The sequence below is a fragment of the Orbicella faveolata genome, unplaced genomic scaffold (assembly GCF_042242905.1).
Source record: "Orbicella faveolata isolate gen_17 unplaced genomic scaffold, um_ofav_v1 contig_36, whole genome shotgun sequence".
In the NCBI taxonomy this organism is placed as follows: Eukaryota; Metazoa; Cnidaria; class Anthozoa; order Scleractinia; family Merulinidae; genus Orbicella; species Orbicella faveolata.
Window position 1 is genome coordinate 3,551,856 of NW_028301565.1, and position 18,398 is coordinate 3,570,253.

Consider the following 18,398-nt stretch of genomic DNA (forward strand, 5'->3'; position numbering starts at 1 on the left):
AGTTTGAGAGATTTTCAGTATCATTCACAAAGCATTGAGAGGCCACTGATTAGACTCAACAATTATAAGGTAAATTTTTAAAAACGAATAGGTTATGCGGGTATGGTTAATGGTAAATGTCGCATTTGCCTCACCTTTACGTACCGTGTAAAGGTGTGGCAAATGGGGTATTTCGATTTTAAACCATCTACATCATATTTTCGCGGAGCCAAATTTGAGAAAAAACATTTTTTTCGTCCAGTGTTATCTTGAAATATATATTATTCACGATTGCCACTATGATGGTTTTCATTTTTTAATTGCAACAGGCCATATACTTTCTGATTTCAAAACTAATAAGAGTTAATATATAGATTTAGCCGGAGCTACTTGGGCAGATTCTTTTGAGTTTTGTGACTTTTCGGTGAGGTTTTCTGTTAATATTGTTTGGCCTCCTATTTGAGTTTCAATAATCTCAAACTACACAAAACAGAAGCAGTGAGAAACATTTGTGTCAAAGAAAAATTTATACTTCGGTTAACTTTTAATCCTGGGTTAGCGTTAACCGACTTCTGAACAACCGGGCCCCGTTTACAAAACGTTAACTGACATGAGCCCGCGATCCAATGGAAAACCAGCACTTGGTGAGTGACAAAGTTAAAAAACACATGATCTCGATGAGCCCGCGATATGGTCACGTTATACTAGTCAGCAGGTAGCTTGTTTGACAGGTGTCAATTGACCACAAGTTTGGTGTCCAATATCAAAGAAGTACGCTACAAACCAAAGGTGCGTGTCTCTGTCATTTCATTTTCACTGGAGTATTGCCGCCATCTTGCCTGACTCCGTCGCTGCCGTCGTCGTCGTGCATACGCGCCTACGAGCAATACCGCTAGCCATGATAACCATGAGAAAATCAAATGGTGCTCCGCTTAGCGAGCCTTTGGCCGGCGGGAGATCTATGTTATTGGTTCTTCTCGCGCCTAGCCTATTTGTCACCTGCTCGGCGTGCGATCACGTGGGTGTCCAATTACAGGTTTTCAAATACACTTTGTAATTGCATATATACGCCATTCGCACGTCAATTATCTGCGCTTTAATGGTTTCCTTATTAATGTTTCCTACAGTTCTGGAAACTTACAGAAAGTGCTACTGACGTTTTCGTTCAAGTAAAGCTGGAAGGAAATTTTTGTAAGCTCAAAAATTGTTATTGATAAGATTAATTAGTAACTGGATATCGTGTCGTGCAATTCAGAGAGTAATCTTGCTCGTATTTCAAATCGGCCTAGAGCTGCGAGCTCGTCCGATTTTTAAAATTACTTTGGTGATTACTTCCTGAATTGTACACCAGTCAGTCGAATAGCTATTACTTATGAGACGAAAATAAATTTAGACATCAGTTGAACAGCAACAACAACAAAAAACTTAATTTACTCATACATCTAGAATTTCTGGAGAATGAGGTAACCCGAGAGTTTTCTATTCAGTCTTCAGTCATTTTAAGGTTTCTATGGATAGTGAGGCCTTTTGTGCCACGAGGCACAAAGAAGCTAGGTAACAGGTAACATGGATATTGAGAATGCGTAGAATCCTTACTGAAGAGAAGAGATGTGTACATGGTATAATAGAATGGAGAAAATCAATACAAGTTTTCACAATGTTGTTCAGACAGTAATAAAATTTCAGTTGTTTAGAGAAGTTGAAGGCAATGAGATCTTTGAGGTCATTCCGCTGAAAAAAAACCTGCACTGAGATTTTGTGAAACTTTGACTATCGATTCTTTATATTATAGGAACTTACATTTTGAAATAAAAATGAGGGGTCCCCATGTTCGTTTAGGAGCAACAGCACCTTGTTTACACCCAATAAATCCTTATAACAGCACCATGATTGTAGTTACGATTGCTTGCTAAATTCACGTTTCCGACGATTGCTTTTTTTGTTCTACACTGAGAACTGGGCCATATTTATATTGCACAGAGAAATTTATTACCCAATTCAAAACAACAGAATAAAATGATAGGTCACCATACTCGTTTGCGAGAAAATGACGATTTACCTCTATGGCGAGGTCCAGCCGTAAAGAAAAAGCCGCCATTTTTTAATGCGCGCACTGTGCTAATCATGCATGAAATTATGCGTAGTACGGATGCAATACTGGGGAATGACCTTAAGGTGCGTGGGGATATTGTCCCAGGGAATAGTTGCTCTGTAAGTTATTGTTTGTTTTCCAGAATTGGTACGCACTTTTGATATTTATAGATGTTGCCTAGATACATATCTGGTATTGTATCAGTGTACTTGACTAGCGTAAAGGAGAACAGAAGGCTAAAAAACATTTTTTTAAAAACGTTTGACAAGAGTATATAATGCATCGTGAGCAAAAACCTTTTTTTTTATTTGTAATGCTACACTTTATGCGCAATTTTACACTGGTTTGATATGGTTTAAACTAAACTTACTTGCACTTTATTACTTACAAATTACAATAACAATCTACATTGCTTACAATACTAACAATACAACAACTTTTTTTAACAAGAATTAATTTTAAGTAACGACGATATTACTAATGAGGACAAAACTAAAAATAGTGCAACTAACAGATACAATACTACTACTACTGCTACTAATACGCTATTATAACAACTGACAAAAGTAAATATGCAACAAAAACAAAAGAGAAAGGAAGGAAAGCAAAATATATAGGGCCATGAAGTACTAAATTAAAGCTGTTCAAATGAAAAGGAACGTAAGCAAAAACCTAGGTTTAATTTTTAGAGTCATAGTTACTTTGACAGCAAAAACTCTGCAACGAGTACTCGAGAGTCCGCCGTTTTGGCCACCATGTTGAAGCCTTGGGCAGCCGACAAGTGACTTTTTTGCATATATAGCTTTTTACAAATATTTAACACTTTAGGCGACGCTATTAAGAAATATAATTATTTTCACATTCTTTCTAAAAATCTACATTTTAAACGGTTCATCTATTTTGTATATTTCCAAAGACTTACAAAGCGGCCATCACTGCGAAATTTCGCTGCGTGAGATGTGAATTCATGTTTGATCACGGAAGTTATAATTTAGTTTTTTGAAAAAGTTTTGATATTGCATGTGCTCTTTTGCGAATAAAAACACAAGCGTGAGTTATCCGATCACTGAACTTGTATCCTGCGTAGACTGGTGTTATTTTTACTTATTTGTTTTGTTTTCTTGGTATCCTCTTGTATAGGGGGATTCATGCTGACGTCATTGTGTACATTTTGCTCATTTGCATATGGCCTTGCGTACAGAAGGAAACATGTTACATTATATTTCCTTGCGGTGAATGGATTTCAAAGAGTCCTCAACTCTTAAAGGAGCATTGTATGTTAATTGAAACCAGTTTAAGACTTCAGGAGTGATTCATCGTTTTATTGCTACGGTCCTGTTTCATATGGTCAAAGAGTGACCACACTCATCAGGCAACGTACAACGAAGGAAATATGTTAGATATGAATTGACTCAGGGCAGCTTAACAGCTAGTAAAATTTAATACATGGTGAAATTTTTAGCTCTGGGTGTAATATTCGAGGACATATTGTCTTTCAAAAACTGCAAATTTCCGGGTGGCAATAGCGCTAATGAGCTCATACATTCTTTGTAAAAACTGAGTTTTTAAACCCGTGTTGTACAAAAAATATTCAATACATCAAGCTCATATTCATTGGCAGAGTTAATCGTGCTATGACCTTTCAATATTCAGAACTGATTTATTTTGTAGCTCCATCAGAAACTGAAATACTTATGCTAATGAGGCAAATATTGTACACACTGAGGATTCCCCCATGTCATTTCTGTCACTCCTTTCTTAGTTTCTGAACTGTGTTACGGCATCCTCCCTTATATAGTATTGTAATTTAATTTTAAAATTTAGTCACATCTAGACCTGTCGAGGGCTGGTCTGGTCAACCGAAATGCTGTTTTAAATATACTATGTTGCGCCGGTTAGGCTTGCAGTAGTCTTGACTTATCATCGTTCACTTAACTTTGTCTAAAAGTACATGGTACTGTGCCTTTTAGTCCTATCTCAATATCGGCAACCTGAAGAGGGATGAGAAAAAATAATCAAATATTTATTGACATTGGCCTCGGCAATATTTACGTTTTTAACTTGACTCTGGGTAGCCGATCTCCACTAGAATACACGGTAATGCTGGGGAAAAATCAGTTATAGGAGAGAAATTAAAACATCGAATATCTCTGTAATAATTTGCGACTATATTTCTTGGTTTCGCACACTAACCTAGCCTACGATATCTTAACAATTTATAGAAAATAAAAAATGAAAATCACAACAACACTAGCTGTATTGAACTTGCGAGACAACAATTGGATTATAATAATAATCTGGACTTTTGTTGAGTGGATGGCTTCGTTCACGTCGTTCTTCGTTTCTTGAGGGTCACAGTTCGCACAAAACGTGTTTTAAGAGTTGATTCTTCTTCATTTTGGTTAAACTATTTTTTTCAAAGGCTTTGGGATAAAAGAAAAAATGTTCAAATCTCGTTGTGTTTGACCTTTAAGGTTATCCATGTTTACACTGCTTTCCAAGAATGATGTGCCTCTAAACTGATGCAATAAGCGTTATATTTAGCGTGATATGGCAAGTTACTTACTCGTGCACGTATGATAAGTCACTTTAGAAAATAGCCAAAAGAAAATAAGCGCGCTGATTAGATGACAACTAGATGATTCGCTCTCGATTTCTATCGCGTGATAGTTCACGAGGGCGCAGCCGGAGTTAACTATCACGCATAGAAATCGAGAGCGAATAATATAACTGTTTTAGTATAAATCTATGAGTCGTTCAAAACTTTATCTACATTCTTTTTAAGACACTTCGAAAACGCAAAGAAGCGGCCGCTAGTTTGTTAACACCCGCACAACGCTACGTTACTTACTATCTACAACGGAAGAGATAGTGAGTAGCGTAGCCAATCAGAGAACGGTGAAATTTAATACTAAGACCAGAAATAATTGGAATCGTTATTTGAAGGAAATTTCAGTTAGAATTCTAATAAAACAATTAGATTATGAGCTCGAGATTTCTATGAGGCGATAGCCTCATGAGGCTACCACCTCATAGAAATCTCGAATCTCGTGGAAACACTCGCCTGTCGGTCCGTGTTCCCACGGGATCTCACGTTCTCCCAAACTTCTCCCAAATTTTGGGCCACTTCTATGGTCAAAATGACAAGGACAAGGTTATAACTTCATTATCAGCAAGGAACATAAGGAAAAAGGACCAGGCTAGTTTAACAGCTGAGAATAGGTGCACAGAATTTCCCGACTGACAGCATCAGACACTTAAATTACAAAATCTCTTGACTATTCCTAAATTGTAATATTAATTCACTGTTATTAATATTTCTACTTAATATCGTAAATATTGTTCAGCGAATTATAATTAGTCTATTTATTCAATTTTCAATCCATGTGAGCATGCATGAAACCTTAGTGTCTCCAATCAGTAGGCTCCATGCAGCGAGCTAGTATATTGACACATTATTAAAGTTCTTGCTGTTGTTGTTGTTGTTGTTGTATTAGGATTTTCCGAAATCTGTTACATGAGTCGAAAGATTTCACTTGCGTACTATTCTGGCGTGAATTGTTTCAGAGATAAATATCACTTGACGAGTTTCCGAGTTTACGTATGGAGCGTGAGTATGTTTGCATCGGTATCACGGAAACAAGTTATAAATAACGAAGATTTCTCTCAAAAGGCCGATATAACCTGGCTGAGAAACCATATAAATACACAACACCCAGTTAGCTATTCCATACTCTTCAGTGGTCTTTACGCAGTTTTTGGCTAACAAGGAAGTAAACAGCGCTCGTCATGAAACTTTGGCTTGTTCTTGCTATAGTGGTGGGAATCATTCAGTGTCAAAGAGGTTAGTTAACTGTACCTTAGGGTCGTTTCAGACGACTGCCAAAAAAAACAGTCTCTAATTAGTTAGTAATACTCTTAATTATAATACTCTCTTTTGCTAACGCATCTGGATTTAAAAGTTACATGTATTAGTCAAACTACGTCAACTGAATGGCAAAGGACTATACTTTTAAGATTTGCCCTTTCTGGTAGTTTGCTGAGAAATATATGAGAAAAATAACTGATAGAACCAAATGTTGCAGTTTAGAACTAAGCAAATTATCTCCGGTGAAAAAAAGGTCATTCTAAGCATTTTGTCCTCAAGGAGGAAAGACCCTCTTCATTGACGTTCAAATAAGAACGACAATTGAACTGATTTTATTTGTTGGGTATTTCCCATGAGGACGTGGCTGGAGAGAAAATTTTGAACAGAATTAGATCATTACGGGATCGCCAAGAAAATTTGAAAGTCCGGGCTTCGCTTTTAAGATTAGCCTCTTACCTCACTGATTTCATGACGGAAATTAAATTGGATGCAAGATTACCAATTACATTAAAAGTCTTGTAAAAATTTCTGTTCAAAGTATCTCAAGACGGAAAGTGTTTATTCAGATAAGTGCTGGGTATTTTTTGCCAAGCAACGCAAAAACATTTTTTTTTTTTTTACCTGACTAATCCTAGATTAATTGAGTTTACTTTCGGTGTCATTTCATGGGACATAAATCTCAGCTCTTGACGAGGGCTTTTCCTATTGAATCGTCTTTATTCTCAGTGCTAAGCTGTGGTGGCGGAGGTAGCGGTGGTGGCGGCGACGGTGGCACTGGTGGAGGTGGTGGTGGTGGGCAAGGCGGCGGTGGGGGTGGTGGAGGCGGAGGATCTGGCGGCGACGGAGGCAGTGTACAGCGTAGCTTTGGTAAGATATATATTCATTGAAAACCATTCTCTTATTCTTCTGATACTTACAAGGCAAATCATTTTCTTCATAACTCTTGTCTTCCTGATAAAAGCGATAATTATGATAATTATTATAAAAACTTGTTTTGCACCGTTCAGGTCTTATATTTTAGTTTCAGGAAAAGGAATGTGTTATCCTTGCTAAGATGTGTATTTTCAATGCTGTTCCAAGAGAGAAATGCCTGCCCTTCGTAAGGCCCTCTTTTCATTCTATCTTCATTCTGTTTTAGCTCCAGGCCCTGGAGGTGCTGGCGGTAACATGGACGATGATGATGATGGCAGTGGCAGTGGGGATTCTGAACCTGAAAAGTAAATTCTTTTATTTATGACTCTGGTCTTCCTGACAAATCCGAAATTATGTTCAAATTCATTCTGTACGATTCAGTCTTATTTGTATTAAAAATGGTAAATTTGGGTCATGTTAGCTGAGTTCTGTGTTATTTCATTGTCGTGTTACTGTCATAAGAGATAATCGCTGTCTTTGATTTTTGGATTTTTTTCATCGGATCTTCTTTGTTTTTACACCTTTTAGTCGCAGGCCCTGGGGGAGGTGATGGCGATGATGGTGGTGGCTGTAGAGGCGCTAGGAAAGTTTTGGTGAGTAATTTTCTTGTGCTTCCTTTGTTTATAAAGTGACACAAGACGAAAATAGCTTACTAGAAAGGAAACCCGTCATTTTTCTTGAGTAACATAACAACAACTGCCTTGAGAAAACACCTCAATATTATTAAACACTGGCATGGAGGATCGAGCGAGTGAAGGAACGAGTGACTGAAAAAACGGGCTCGCGTCTTTAGAGCATAAAGGATTTCAAAAATGCTAAATTTCGGTACAATCTCTTAAGAAATTTGGGTGTTTGTGTGCCATACGATTCTCAAAACCTTTTGCAAACCATTTCAGGCCAAATATCATGATTTTTCGCACTTTTCCGTCCACTTTTATCAGCAATATTTTTATTTCCCTTTATCTGCAATATTTTGTCTTTCCCTTTCGATATCGATATCGTGCGAATTTGAATATTATGATGATAATATTTCGGTGCGGCAAAATCTGTGAACCCACTTTCACCCTACAATAGCTCAAAAACAATTACATGTACATGATAAGGAGTGAAAACATGTACAACTTATCAAATTAAAGCAACAATTAAAAAGTATCTGATTTTTTTTAATATCTGATGTTTATTTTTTTCAGGTTCTGGCGTGTACAGACAGATGGAAATTGACCACCGAGCAAAAGTGGAATATCAAGCTCTTAATGCCCTTCCTTTAAGAAATAAGCAATGCAGTTAGACGAATTGTCGAAATGCAGTTTAGTTTTGATGTATTAATCGTGGTGATAATGTAATGTAAAAAGCACGGTAATAAAAGTGACAGAGTTAAACACGATTAGCCTAAAACATTGCTTTTCCACTCTTCGTGCTTCCAAATTTCCTTGTTCTATACTATAAACCCGATGGAACTGACTCGTCCCCCCGCACCGACGTTTCGTTAATATATGAACAGCTTTGCACTTTATGACAAGTCAGCCTGTAGTAGTTTGGGAAGCTTTCTGTATCCATGCAAAAAGCATCGCGAGGCCACTGATTGGATTGAGCACATATGATGTAATTGTTTAAAGTTAAGTGCATATGACATGAAAAATAATTTCTGCTTATTTGAAAGAAGAATGACGTTTTTATTTTTGAAATATCTTTTTCGTTTTAGGGATATTGACGTTTTTGTATTATGCAAATTAATCAGTGGTGATGTCATATTGTTTGCAACTAAAAAGTGGTAAAATACTGAATAAACGATATCTCTGGAAATATTGGAGCAGTGTTCTTGAAACGTGGCACCACAAATGTGCATCACAAAAGAAACAAAAGGACACTCAATTTATTATATAAACTGTGTTTGTTTATGGAGATTTCGAAGATTCACTTGCTTGGAAAATAAATGATTGAGCATATCACAATCCACGAAATAAGCTACAAAATATGACAGTTTCTATATAATATGTTATTTTATGATCCTCAGAATTGTAAGTGGTCTGTGTTGTAGATGGCAGAGTATAGATTTCCATTTGAAGGCACTAAAACAGAGGATGTAAATCTGGAGGAACAGTTTTGTTGTATAATAATGAAGTTCATGACTGAAGTTTGGCAAAAACTTTGGCAGATTTCAAGTCAGCTCATCGGCGTTCGCAAGCAAAATGTCAGCTGATACAGACCAGTTACATTAAGCCAATTAAATTGTTCTTGTTTGCCATATAATTAACATCTTATTAACCGAGCTTAGTCGGTCTGTATGGGAGAATCTTGACCTCTGTCGTGAGTACATCACACCTCACTGCGTTCGGTCTGTACTCAAGACCTCGGTCAAGATTTTCCCATACAGACCGGCTAAGTTCGGTTAATAAGAGCCAAATATTAACACGAATACAACCCACGATGCCTCACACGAAACGTCAGCTTTAGAAATGGTTACCGGTAGTTTAACTTTATCGACTTTATGGTGACAAGTAGCTAAGTGTTACACTTTTCCGCCGACGCAGCGCAACACTGATTTACAAATAGCTTTTCTGAGTATCTTCAGAGGAGCGTTTCGTCCAAGAATTACACGAAGATTGTCGATCTATTATTCTACCGGTAAGGGATGGAGTGAAGGACTGCTGTTTTGAGGAATTGTGTGGGTGGAAATAGTATCTTTAGTTAGTAACCACCTTAATCATCAGTCGATTCGGAATAAAACTGCTTTTGTAGCCCGAAACTAACAAGTGATTCATGGTTAATCAAGTTTATCTTACGTTTATTGCCTTGATTTGCTATAGCACTTTTGTAATTCTACAAGCATTCGATCTTCATAACCGGCAGAGTTTCGCCTGGTTATTTGTTCTACATGTATGTTAACCAAAAAACTATGGAGTCCTGAGTCTTTCCTCTTGTCCAGGCTTTGTCATTTGCACCAGTGAGTAGACTGCAAAACCTGAGAAAAATGAAAATCAGCCATCAAATAATTTTAAGAAGTGAATATATCAAATATCAGAAATTTTAATTTGACATGATTGATCATCGTAGTCATACACACACAGGTGAAAAAAAGAATTCAGGCTTGAACGGGATTTAACCCCAGGACCTACAAACCTGTCTCACAAAACAAGCAATGATTCGTTCGTTTACTCCTTACAGGTTTGAATTAAGTTATGATGGGGTGCTCCATAGGTTGCAGATTTTGAGTTTCTTAAAACTGCAGGGACAAACTTTGATTTTCGTCCTTAATAGCATTGAGCTTTTTGGGGGCGATTAACAAAATGGATATACTGTATTACACATAATCTTCAAAGGAACAAGACAGGCAACGACCGTCTGTTAATATCTGTCTGTCTGCAACGCATGTTGAAGTCTGTCTGTCTGCGATGCCTGTTAAAGGTGGGAGGTTAAATCTCCATCATTATCATCATCATCATTATGAGTCCTTGTCACGCCATTGGACGCATAAGCCCTTATGGGATAGAAAAAAGGGGATAGAAAATCGTACATTTAGGTCTCAGTTAAGTCAGGGGTTTTGAGTGCAATCGGGTGGCACAATCTGTTCAAAAACTTCCAAGTTCCTCCCTTCCCAAGAGAAAAAGTGATTCGTTGTTTGAATCGTTCGAGTTATCGGTTAGATGATTGCTTTGCTCGCTCACGTGTACATTGGTTGGTACCGGTCGACAATGCCTTACCTTAACAAATATAAGGTGTGGGGTTCACTATCACGCCATTCTTCTGAAGTTGCACGTGAACATGATTTATCATACCACGCGACACAGCAGCCCTGTTTTCCATGGTACCAACGAAATCTCCTGCAGAAACGCTAACACGATCCCTAACTCCCTTGCTCACATACCACATCTTGACCTCGTAGCCTGGGACGAGACAAATGCAAAAGCAGTGTAAAGTAACTGGCGATGAACAAAATCTGCTTGCCCTCATATTGCATCAATAATTATTATTACGCGCGCTCTGATTGGCTAATACTGTAGTGCAATATTCTCTCGTAAGGCCCACGGGCCGATTTCGGGCCTGCAAAGACAAAGAGAAAAGCCATATAATAAACAGCTTATTAACTTTTGTTGTTTTTATGGGAAAATATCAAACCTCGACCTTCAATATAAAATACCAAACCTCGTTTTGAGATTTTCCCGTAAAGACCGAACGTTCATGGTTATTAAGTAATTAATAATCAGTTTTTTTTTTTTTCAGTTAGTTAGATACGACTACAAAGTGCGAGATGCATTTTACATAATTAGGGTGCCTGATAATTTTGTCAGGTACATGATAATCATACATTGTAAGACTTGTAAGTCTCGACCGGCAAATATCCCGGTTACTGTAGTTTGTGACATGTAGAGCGAGATTGCACCGGTACAAAGAGTTTCATGAACATATTGTACCCTCGGAAAATGCCAAAAAACTAAACAGAATTAGCGAGAAATTCTCCCGTACGTTGCTAACTGGACTACAAGTAGTTACTTGATTAAGCATGGTTAATTATTAAGTCGGCCCGGCCTATGGAGCCGAAGCCTTTCTATTTGCTCTGGCTTTCTTAGAATTTTGATATACTAAAGCGTAACGTCAATACGTTAAGGTTGCTCGTTATTTCCTGTTATTGATCAAACTAAAAAGTAACAGTTTTACTTCAACAGATCAAAAAAGTATATTTGAGTCAAGCATTTTTGGCTGTTTCAACAAAAGATTTACTGATGAAGTTTCTACCTGCCCATGATCCAGTGCCTTCCATGAAGACACCGGTGTTGTAAACTGCCCCCCAATGAGATGACTTAGGGCTATACGGTCTGGTCACCCCCTTATCTCTAGCGGGAAAAGGTGCGTAGACACTGGCCCCTGCAGAACATACAATGTCGTAACCTCTATGGCGGCGACTACCTCTGCAATAAAAAGAAAGGAAAAGATTATTATTTCTACAAAAAGACAATTAGGTGCGTCTATCATGATAAAAACAGGGAAATGGTTTAAAAAAAACTGATGAACATCAAACAAGCAAACAAACAAGCTAAAATTTATTTTGGAAGTTTATTCTTTTGTTTATTTTCATAGAGTATGCATGAATTTCATAATCGCAATGCTTCTATTGGTTAGTTCAAGTTGTATGAGCACACATAACCAGCTTATGTACTTTGCCAGGTTTTGTGCAGGGTCAACCCCCAAAATAGCCAATTATTATTTCAACAAAGAACTTTGCCAGGTTTCTTAACCTTTTCTCTCCATGAGTATGTGATGAATACATACAGGACTCTGGTAAATTTTAAGGTTGAGATTAAATTGTGGTGCTCTTACAAGATGCTTTCGGGTTTGCTGGTTCTAGCAGTATGTAGGACGCATGTCTCATATGAACCTGGTAAGTAACCTAGCAAACTCATCAGGAGTCTATGCATAACTCATTAGTTAGAGCGCCAAACTGTATGTATCTGAGAGGTCATGGGCTCGAATACTAGCTAATACTAGACAAATGCTGGACATTGCATCCATCACTCTAGCATTTATAAGTTTTCAAAACGGAAAAAAAAAGACAAATCAATAAAAAGAGGAAAGCAATATGACAACAAAGAAATATAAAATACGCCATGAAAGAAGTCACCACCCCAGAATGCCTAATGCTCTTGGAAAATTTGCTGACAGTCGATGAAATATCTGAGGTCTGTCATATTTAAAAAGCACAATGGGGCGAATCTCATTGGTTAAAGGTCAAATGAACCAAAATTTAGACATCCTTTCTTCGGCCACTTTATAGCGACGAAATGTTAAAAAAAAACGAACATTTAAAGAACGTTATGCGGAAATTTTTCTTTCTGAGCCGTGAAAAGGAGTAAAAAAGTTAAAAGTATGAAGACAGCCGATTGCTTCACGAACGCGTTTCCAAAATGACCGCGCACTTTAACGGAAGGAATGGAACTTAGACTCTGCTTTGTGACGTCACTGTTGTATTGAACATTGCTGCGTTTCTGCCTCAGTGAGTCTTCGTGGGGAAGGTTTTAGATCTAAATACGAGCCTCATTTTACTTGGGAAATGGCCGAGGAGTTCGTCCGCTGTTTGGTGGGCATTATTCACTTGTTTTTCGTCGATTTTTGCCCAATTGCCGGCTTGCAACGTTCCATAGTGAAGTCAAAAATCGTCGGTAAAGCGTCTTTCTTGAGTACAAGTTGACGAAGCGTGAAAGAGGGTCCCAACAAACCCCTTACCACAAAGTTTTGTTCGAAGCTGTCTTCGGAAAAGTGTTTAGCACAAACGCGCGAATAATTTTTGGGCGTAAAGCATTCTCTTTTCATTTTTATAAGCCATTCTAACTTAAGTTTTGGGTACGCCTGGATGAACTTGAAAGTGCTAACTTTGGATTTTGAGTGGTTTTCCTCTGAAGTTCAGTGTAAACTTGAAACCAAAACAGTTTCAATCTTCCCGCATTTCTTGAGCTCATCAACAGTGACGTCACAAGTTTTATTTCCGACAATTATCCGACAGTTTTCCCGATCGCTCTACGATTATGAAGAATAAAAAGCAGTGATTTTAACATTCCAATATCTCCGCAATGCTTCGTCCAATTCGTTTGAAACTTCAGAATATGTTTATTTTATACTTAATGAACACATTGGACTCAAATGAAATAAATGTCTAAATTTTAGTTCATTTGACCTTTAAGAGAACACGCAGGTTATCAATTTTCCGTTTGGAATAGGGCTTTCCTAATTAACTTAGGCAGCGTCCACACCAAGCCGGAGAAATTTGAAATCGCAGCTCTATTTCTACCGTTAGGCCTACCGTTCACATTTATCCGTCACAAAAACGGAGCTTTTCGAAAACGCTCTTCAAGCCGGACGAATTTGAAAACGCTGGCTTTTCAAAAACAAATCCAAATGACCGGTAATTGTTGCGTTTTTAAATTCCCCTGGCGTAGTGTGGACGACAAACAGTTGATGCGTTTTCAAAGTGAAACCTCTGTTTTCAGATTCCTCCAGCGTAGTGTGGACGGGAGCCTTAGGTGGTGGATTATCGAAACAATGAACCTTTCGTGTTATTGCTTTTTCTGTGTTTTTTTTGTTTTTTGTTTTAGCTTATTAGTGCCTCGTAGGACTCTCTTAAAGCCAATCTACCGATTTCACGAACTCACAACAGCCTGAAAAAAGAAAAAGAAATCAAAAGATTTGTTGTGCCTCTTTCCTGACTCTCAAGTTTTTAATTATTATAATTACGGTCACCCAACTAGTTTAGCTTTTTAGTTATTTTGGGTGTCCCACTACTGTATGTACTGTACTGTTCATTTACTTATTTATAATTATAATCTTGTAAATTCTTTTAGTTGTTTATAGTAGTAGAAAATAAACTGTTAAAAGAAGAAAAATTTGTTGCTCAGTGATCCGTATAAAAAGAACATACAAAAAATATGAAAGGCTGGTCTCTTGGAACGAAATAAATACAAAACACATCAAACACACCCAGACACATCAATCAGGCGGATGAGATGGTTATAACATATAGGGGCCATATTGATCATGGTGGGGGGGGGGGGGCTTATTTTAGGGGGGATACGAGGGGATATTATTATTGGAATTTCACGCGGTGTTGTAACGCCAAATGTACTTTGATGACGTTGTATGAAAATGGCTTTACCTTCTTGCTAAATAAGCACCATCGCCTTGAGAATCGCTTCTTATTCGGTTGGTAGGATTGCCGCTACAGATCTGTGCAAAACATTTACTTCTGCTTGCACCTAGAGGTCCAAGAGCAGAACTCAATTAGTTAGAGAAATATTGCGGATCAGAAGTTATGACTCATTTTACTCAGCTCTTAATGGATTTCTTGCAATTTGTGAGAAGTTTATTGTGTAACAATCAACTACGAACTTTAATGCAAAATGTTATTATAGCCTGCTTATATTAGCCAAAAATGCTCAAGCCGAAGGACGCAACAACTGATCGAGGCCGCGAAAATTGCACGGATCACCTTCTGATACAAATACATGTAGAAGGCACATACCGAGGGGAAAAAGTTGTTCTTAAAGCAATTATTAAAGTGCCCCTAACCCCCAAAATTGTTTTTCGCTAAAACGAATCCACTTGTTACTTGAAGCATTTGGGCGAAACAATTTTTGAATTTGGTTGAATCCTTGATTTTTTATGCCCTTTCAAAGTCGTGCTTGAAGTGTTGCACGACCGCGTTTAAGGGAGTCTGGGCGGCGGTTGCCGATGACGTCTACCCAGGAACTAAACACAATGGCGCCTCAGTCAGCTCTCTGTATTTGCTCGAGAAAATGGAAAACAAAACTAATCGTTCCAATATATTTTGGGACTAAAATGGCCACGTTTTGTTTCAGAATCATTTCTTTTTCGTCACTGGAGTCAGAGTTAAGTTTCGATTCGGAAGAATCCGAAATAAACTTCGATCGAGCACGTTCGACAACTGTGAACTCACTGCTTAGGCCCGGTTTAAACGTCGCATTTTACTTGCGCCGAATCAAATGCTAATTTTAGTCGACTCGAATGAATAAGTTTGGCTGATTTGATTTAAACGTTGCATTTTTTTGCCGAATAAAATTGCTGGGCGCGAGCGATAGCGACGTGTTAATTCCCATTCGAGCAAACATAATAATTTCTTTAACATAATTTATTTAACACAATTTATGAATTAGATTCGGCACATGTAAAATGCGGCGTTTAAATCAACTGTCCAACTTTAGTCGTATATTCGATTGGATCAGTCGAATATTTGACTGAACTCGCATTTCATTGAAATATGTCGCATTTAATTGATTTAAACGTTGCATTTTACATGCACTTAATTCGGCAATTCGATTCGGCGCGTGTAAAATGCGACGTTTAAACCGGGCCTTAGAGCTTTGAGAACAATATGCAATATTTCAAGCGACGACGGCGAAGACTTCTTTGCGGACGAGCTGTTTGTATATTAGAAATGGAAAGCTAGATACGAAGTGGAAGAACAGGCAAACGAAAAGCAGTAAAGAAAACTCAAGGACTGCTTTGGATGGTAATTTCGTCACCTAAACACAAGATTCCCACGCGTGGTTATAGCCCGTTTACATTTGTCCTTAGCGAGAATGTATTTTGTCAAGGTATGGTTGTTCTATTAAATCCAGTTTGTGTTTTACTTTCTGGAATGCTTCATGTTGAGAAGATCGACGTAAGTGTTGCAGTTTTCGAGACTTGATGACTTCCAAAACACTGGCTTCGATCGATTGAAAATCGTAGAATTGTTTGGACCTGTATTTTTGAAGCTGCGGGAAGCAAAGGCGGAAGGAAACATTTCATACAATTACCGATTTCACATTGTCACACGTTTTAAGTCGTAACTCCACATAACCAATGTAAATTTTTCTCAAAGTTTGCAGTTTTCGTCGGATAAGCGAAAAGGATGTGTTCCGTAAGCCGTCCGCAGATAATGTTACGCGGTCATAGACACTATTGCACAGAATACGAATACGAACTATTGCACAGAATGTTTGTCGCACTGTTGATTTCCAAACCTTCGAAAAACTCTGTGAGTCTAACAGTTTTTTGATCATGTAATTCTTAAGGATTAATCTTTGACTTTTATCTAAATCGAAATAGAATTAAGTGTTGGTTGGCGGCGTACAGTTGCGACCTACATTTACATATCAGTACAGCGGTCGTAACGCTTCTTGATTGATCACACGACTTTGCCAGTTATGTTATAAATACTGCGGGACTGGAAGATATAGGTTGTTGGTAGTAATTCTACAAATTGCTGGTTGGCTTTAAGCAGAAAATTTTGAAAATAGCGTTTGAACGTCTACGGAACAAATTCCAGTGAAAGTTCTTCAATGGTTCTCACGGACTCAGTTCACTTGTTTCGGTTCGACAAAATTAACCACCGTTTACGTCTTTCTTGTAGCATTGACCGCTCATCGCCAGTAAATTGTACAGTATATCTTTCTTTATATCTGGGATATTGCTGCAAAAGCCGATAGCACTTCTGGAAGGCGTTTCTGAGCACTTTTCGAATGTGTAGTGCACCATCCTGAAGGAAATGAGAGGACGTGAGATATTCAACCTTCCAGGGTAGACGTGGGCTAGGTGCACTTTAAAGCTTTTAGGAAATGAGAGAATAACAGATCATTAAAAAGTTTCTTTAAGGCATTGATCTTGGCAAGGGAGCGACTTGGACCGTTTTCAAGATTATTTATAATTGGCTAAACTAAACAATAGGTAAACAAAACAAACATTTCCCCTAGCGCTATCAATAAAAGAGGTGCAGATGAACAAAAACGAATCAAAGTAACGTTTCAAAGAGGTGCAGGTCAACCGTAACATAGGTTTTTCACTTAAGACAAGTCATTTTGCTATGTTGCCGCTGATTACTGTTCCATTGGAAAAAAAAACGGTTCTCAAAGTTGCTGTTTTCGTTTTCGTTTTCGTTCGCAGTTTAAAACCGAGAAACTAAGTGGAAATTACTTACCACCAACACCGCCGCCGCCGCGTGGTGGAGGCAGCGGTGGTGGAGGTGGGGAGCCTCTACCACCACCTCCACGGCCACCGCCACGGCCACCTCGACGACCACCACCACAGCCGAGAACTAAAAAGAATAAAATGATGAGATGAAAAACTTAGTTTTTTTTTTTTAAAAAAAAGAAAAAAGAGCTGAGTTGTCTTCTAGTCGGAGATTGATTATGGCCTGACGACTAGAATTACAAAAATTTACTGAGCTTACGACAAATATACTTGCATTGTTGTAATGTTTCGAGATTAATTTTCCTTAGCATTGAGGACCACGCGTGATTTAGTCAAAAATTTTATCTGTTTCGCGTTGCTTTATCCAGTATAGCATACTCAGGGAATATCTATTTGGTTCTGGCATTTTAACAAGAATAGTCATATCTAATGTTTTTTTTTCTTTTATAATCAAACATTTTATTCAATTAAAACGGAATAAGAAAAGGCTTTTCCCATCGGGAAAAAAATCGCAGTAGGCTAGTTACTAATTTTAACGATTATTTTGTCCTCATGCGAAACGATACCATTTCGCCGACCGCTTGAACTCTGAACAATGAAACTTGGACTCCGAAAGTCTATTATCAATCAGTTGAGAAGATTTTCGGAGCTTTAGTTTAAATTTTGGCTTGTTAACTAAACCTTCTTTAAAGTACCATCAACTAACCTTCTTGAGAATGAATGATTCCCACCACGAGAGCGATAACAAGCGAAAACTTCATAGTCAGTCAATGTAGTAAACTTATCGCCTCCTTACAACCGCAGACGAAATTTGCGAGAACGCAGCCTAAATCTTCAGTTTTTATAGCGCCTCTCACTTATATCAGCTTGTTCGGAAAAAATTTTCGTTATTTTTAGCATTTTTTTTTTTATTTAACAAGCTTATGTGCTGTTACGTCGCTGAAAGACAGTACTAGCCCCTACTTGAATGTGTTTTTTTCGTGGTAATATGATACTGTTACGAATAATGATTGACTGCCCCATTCTCAATATACATGCAGCATCTGAACTTATTTTCTTGCACGATATCGATATTTTTGCCTCGAGACC

At 37.9% G+C, this 18,398-nt stretch overlaps 1 protein-coding gene and 1 long non-coding RNA gene across 2 annotated transcripts; one reads left to right on the forward strand and one right to left on the reverse strand.

Moving 5' to 3' along the window:
• Positions 1–5,786: 5,786 nt before the first annotated feature.
• Positions 5,787–8,235, forward strand: LOC110042600 (uncharacterized). The gene is made up of 5 exons (XR_016202449.1): positions 5,787–5,915; positions 6,666–6,806; positions 7,078–7,156; positions 7,380–7,444; positions 8,042–8,235. It is a non-coding gene; the product is annotated as an uncharacterized LOC110042600 (long non-coding RNA).
• Positions 8,236–9,615: 1,380 nt separating this feature from the next.
• LOC110042581 (leukocyte cell-derived chemotaxin-2-like) lies at positions 9,616–18,129 on the reverse strand. The gene is made up of 6 exons (XM_020747940.2): positions 18,016–18,129; positions 17,317–17,433; positions 14,494–14,593; positions 11,586–11,758; positions 10,553–10,735; positions 9,616–9,813 (listed from the first exon to the last, which is right to left on the reverse strand). Exons 1-5 carry the CDS (start codon positions 18,068–18,070, stop codon positions 10,554–10,556), a joined length of 627 nt encoding a protein of 208 aa, XP_020603599.1. The 5' UTR covers positions 18,071–18,129; the 3' UTR covers positions 9,616–9,813; position 10,553.
• Positions 18,130–18,398: the final 269 nt, after the last annotated feature.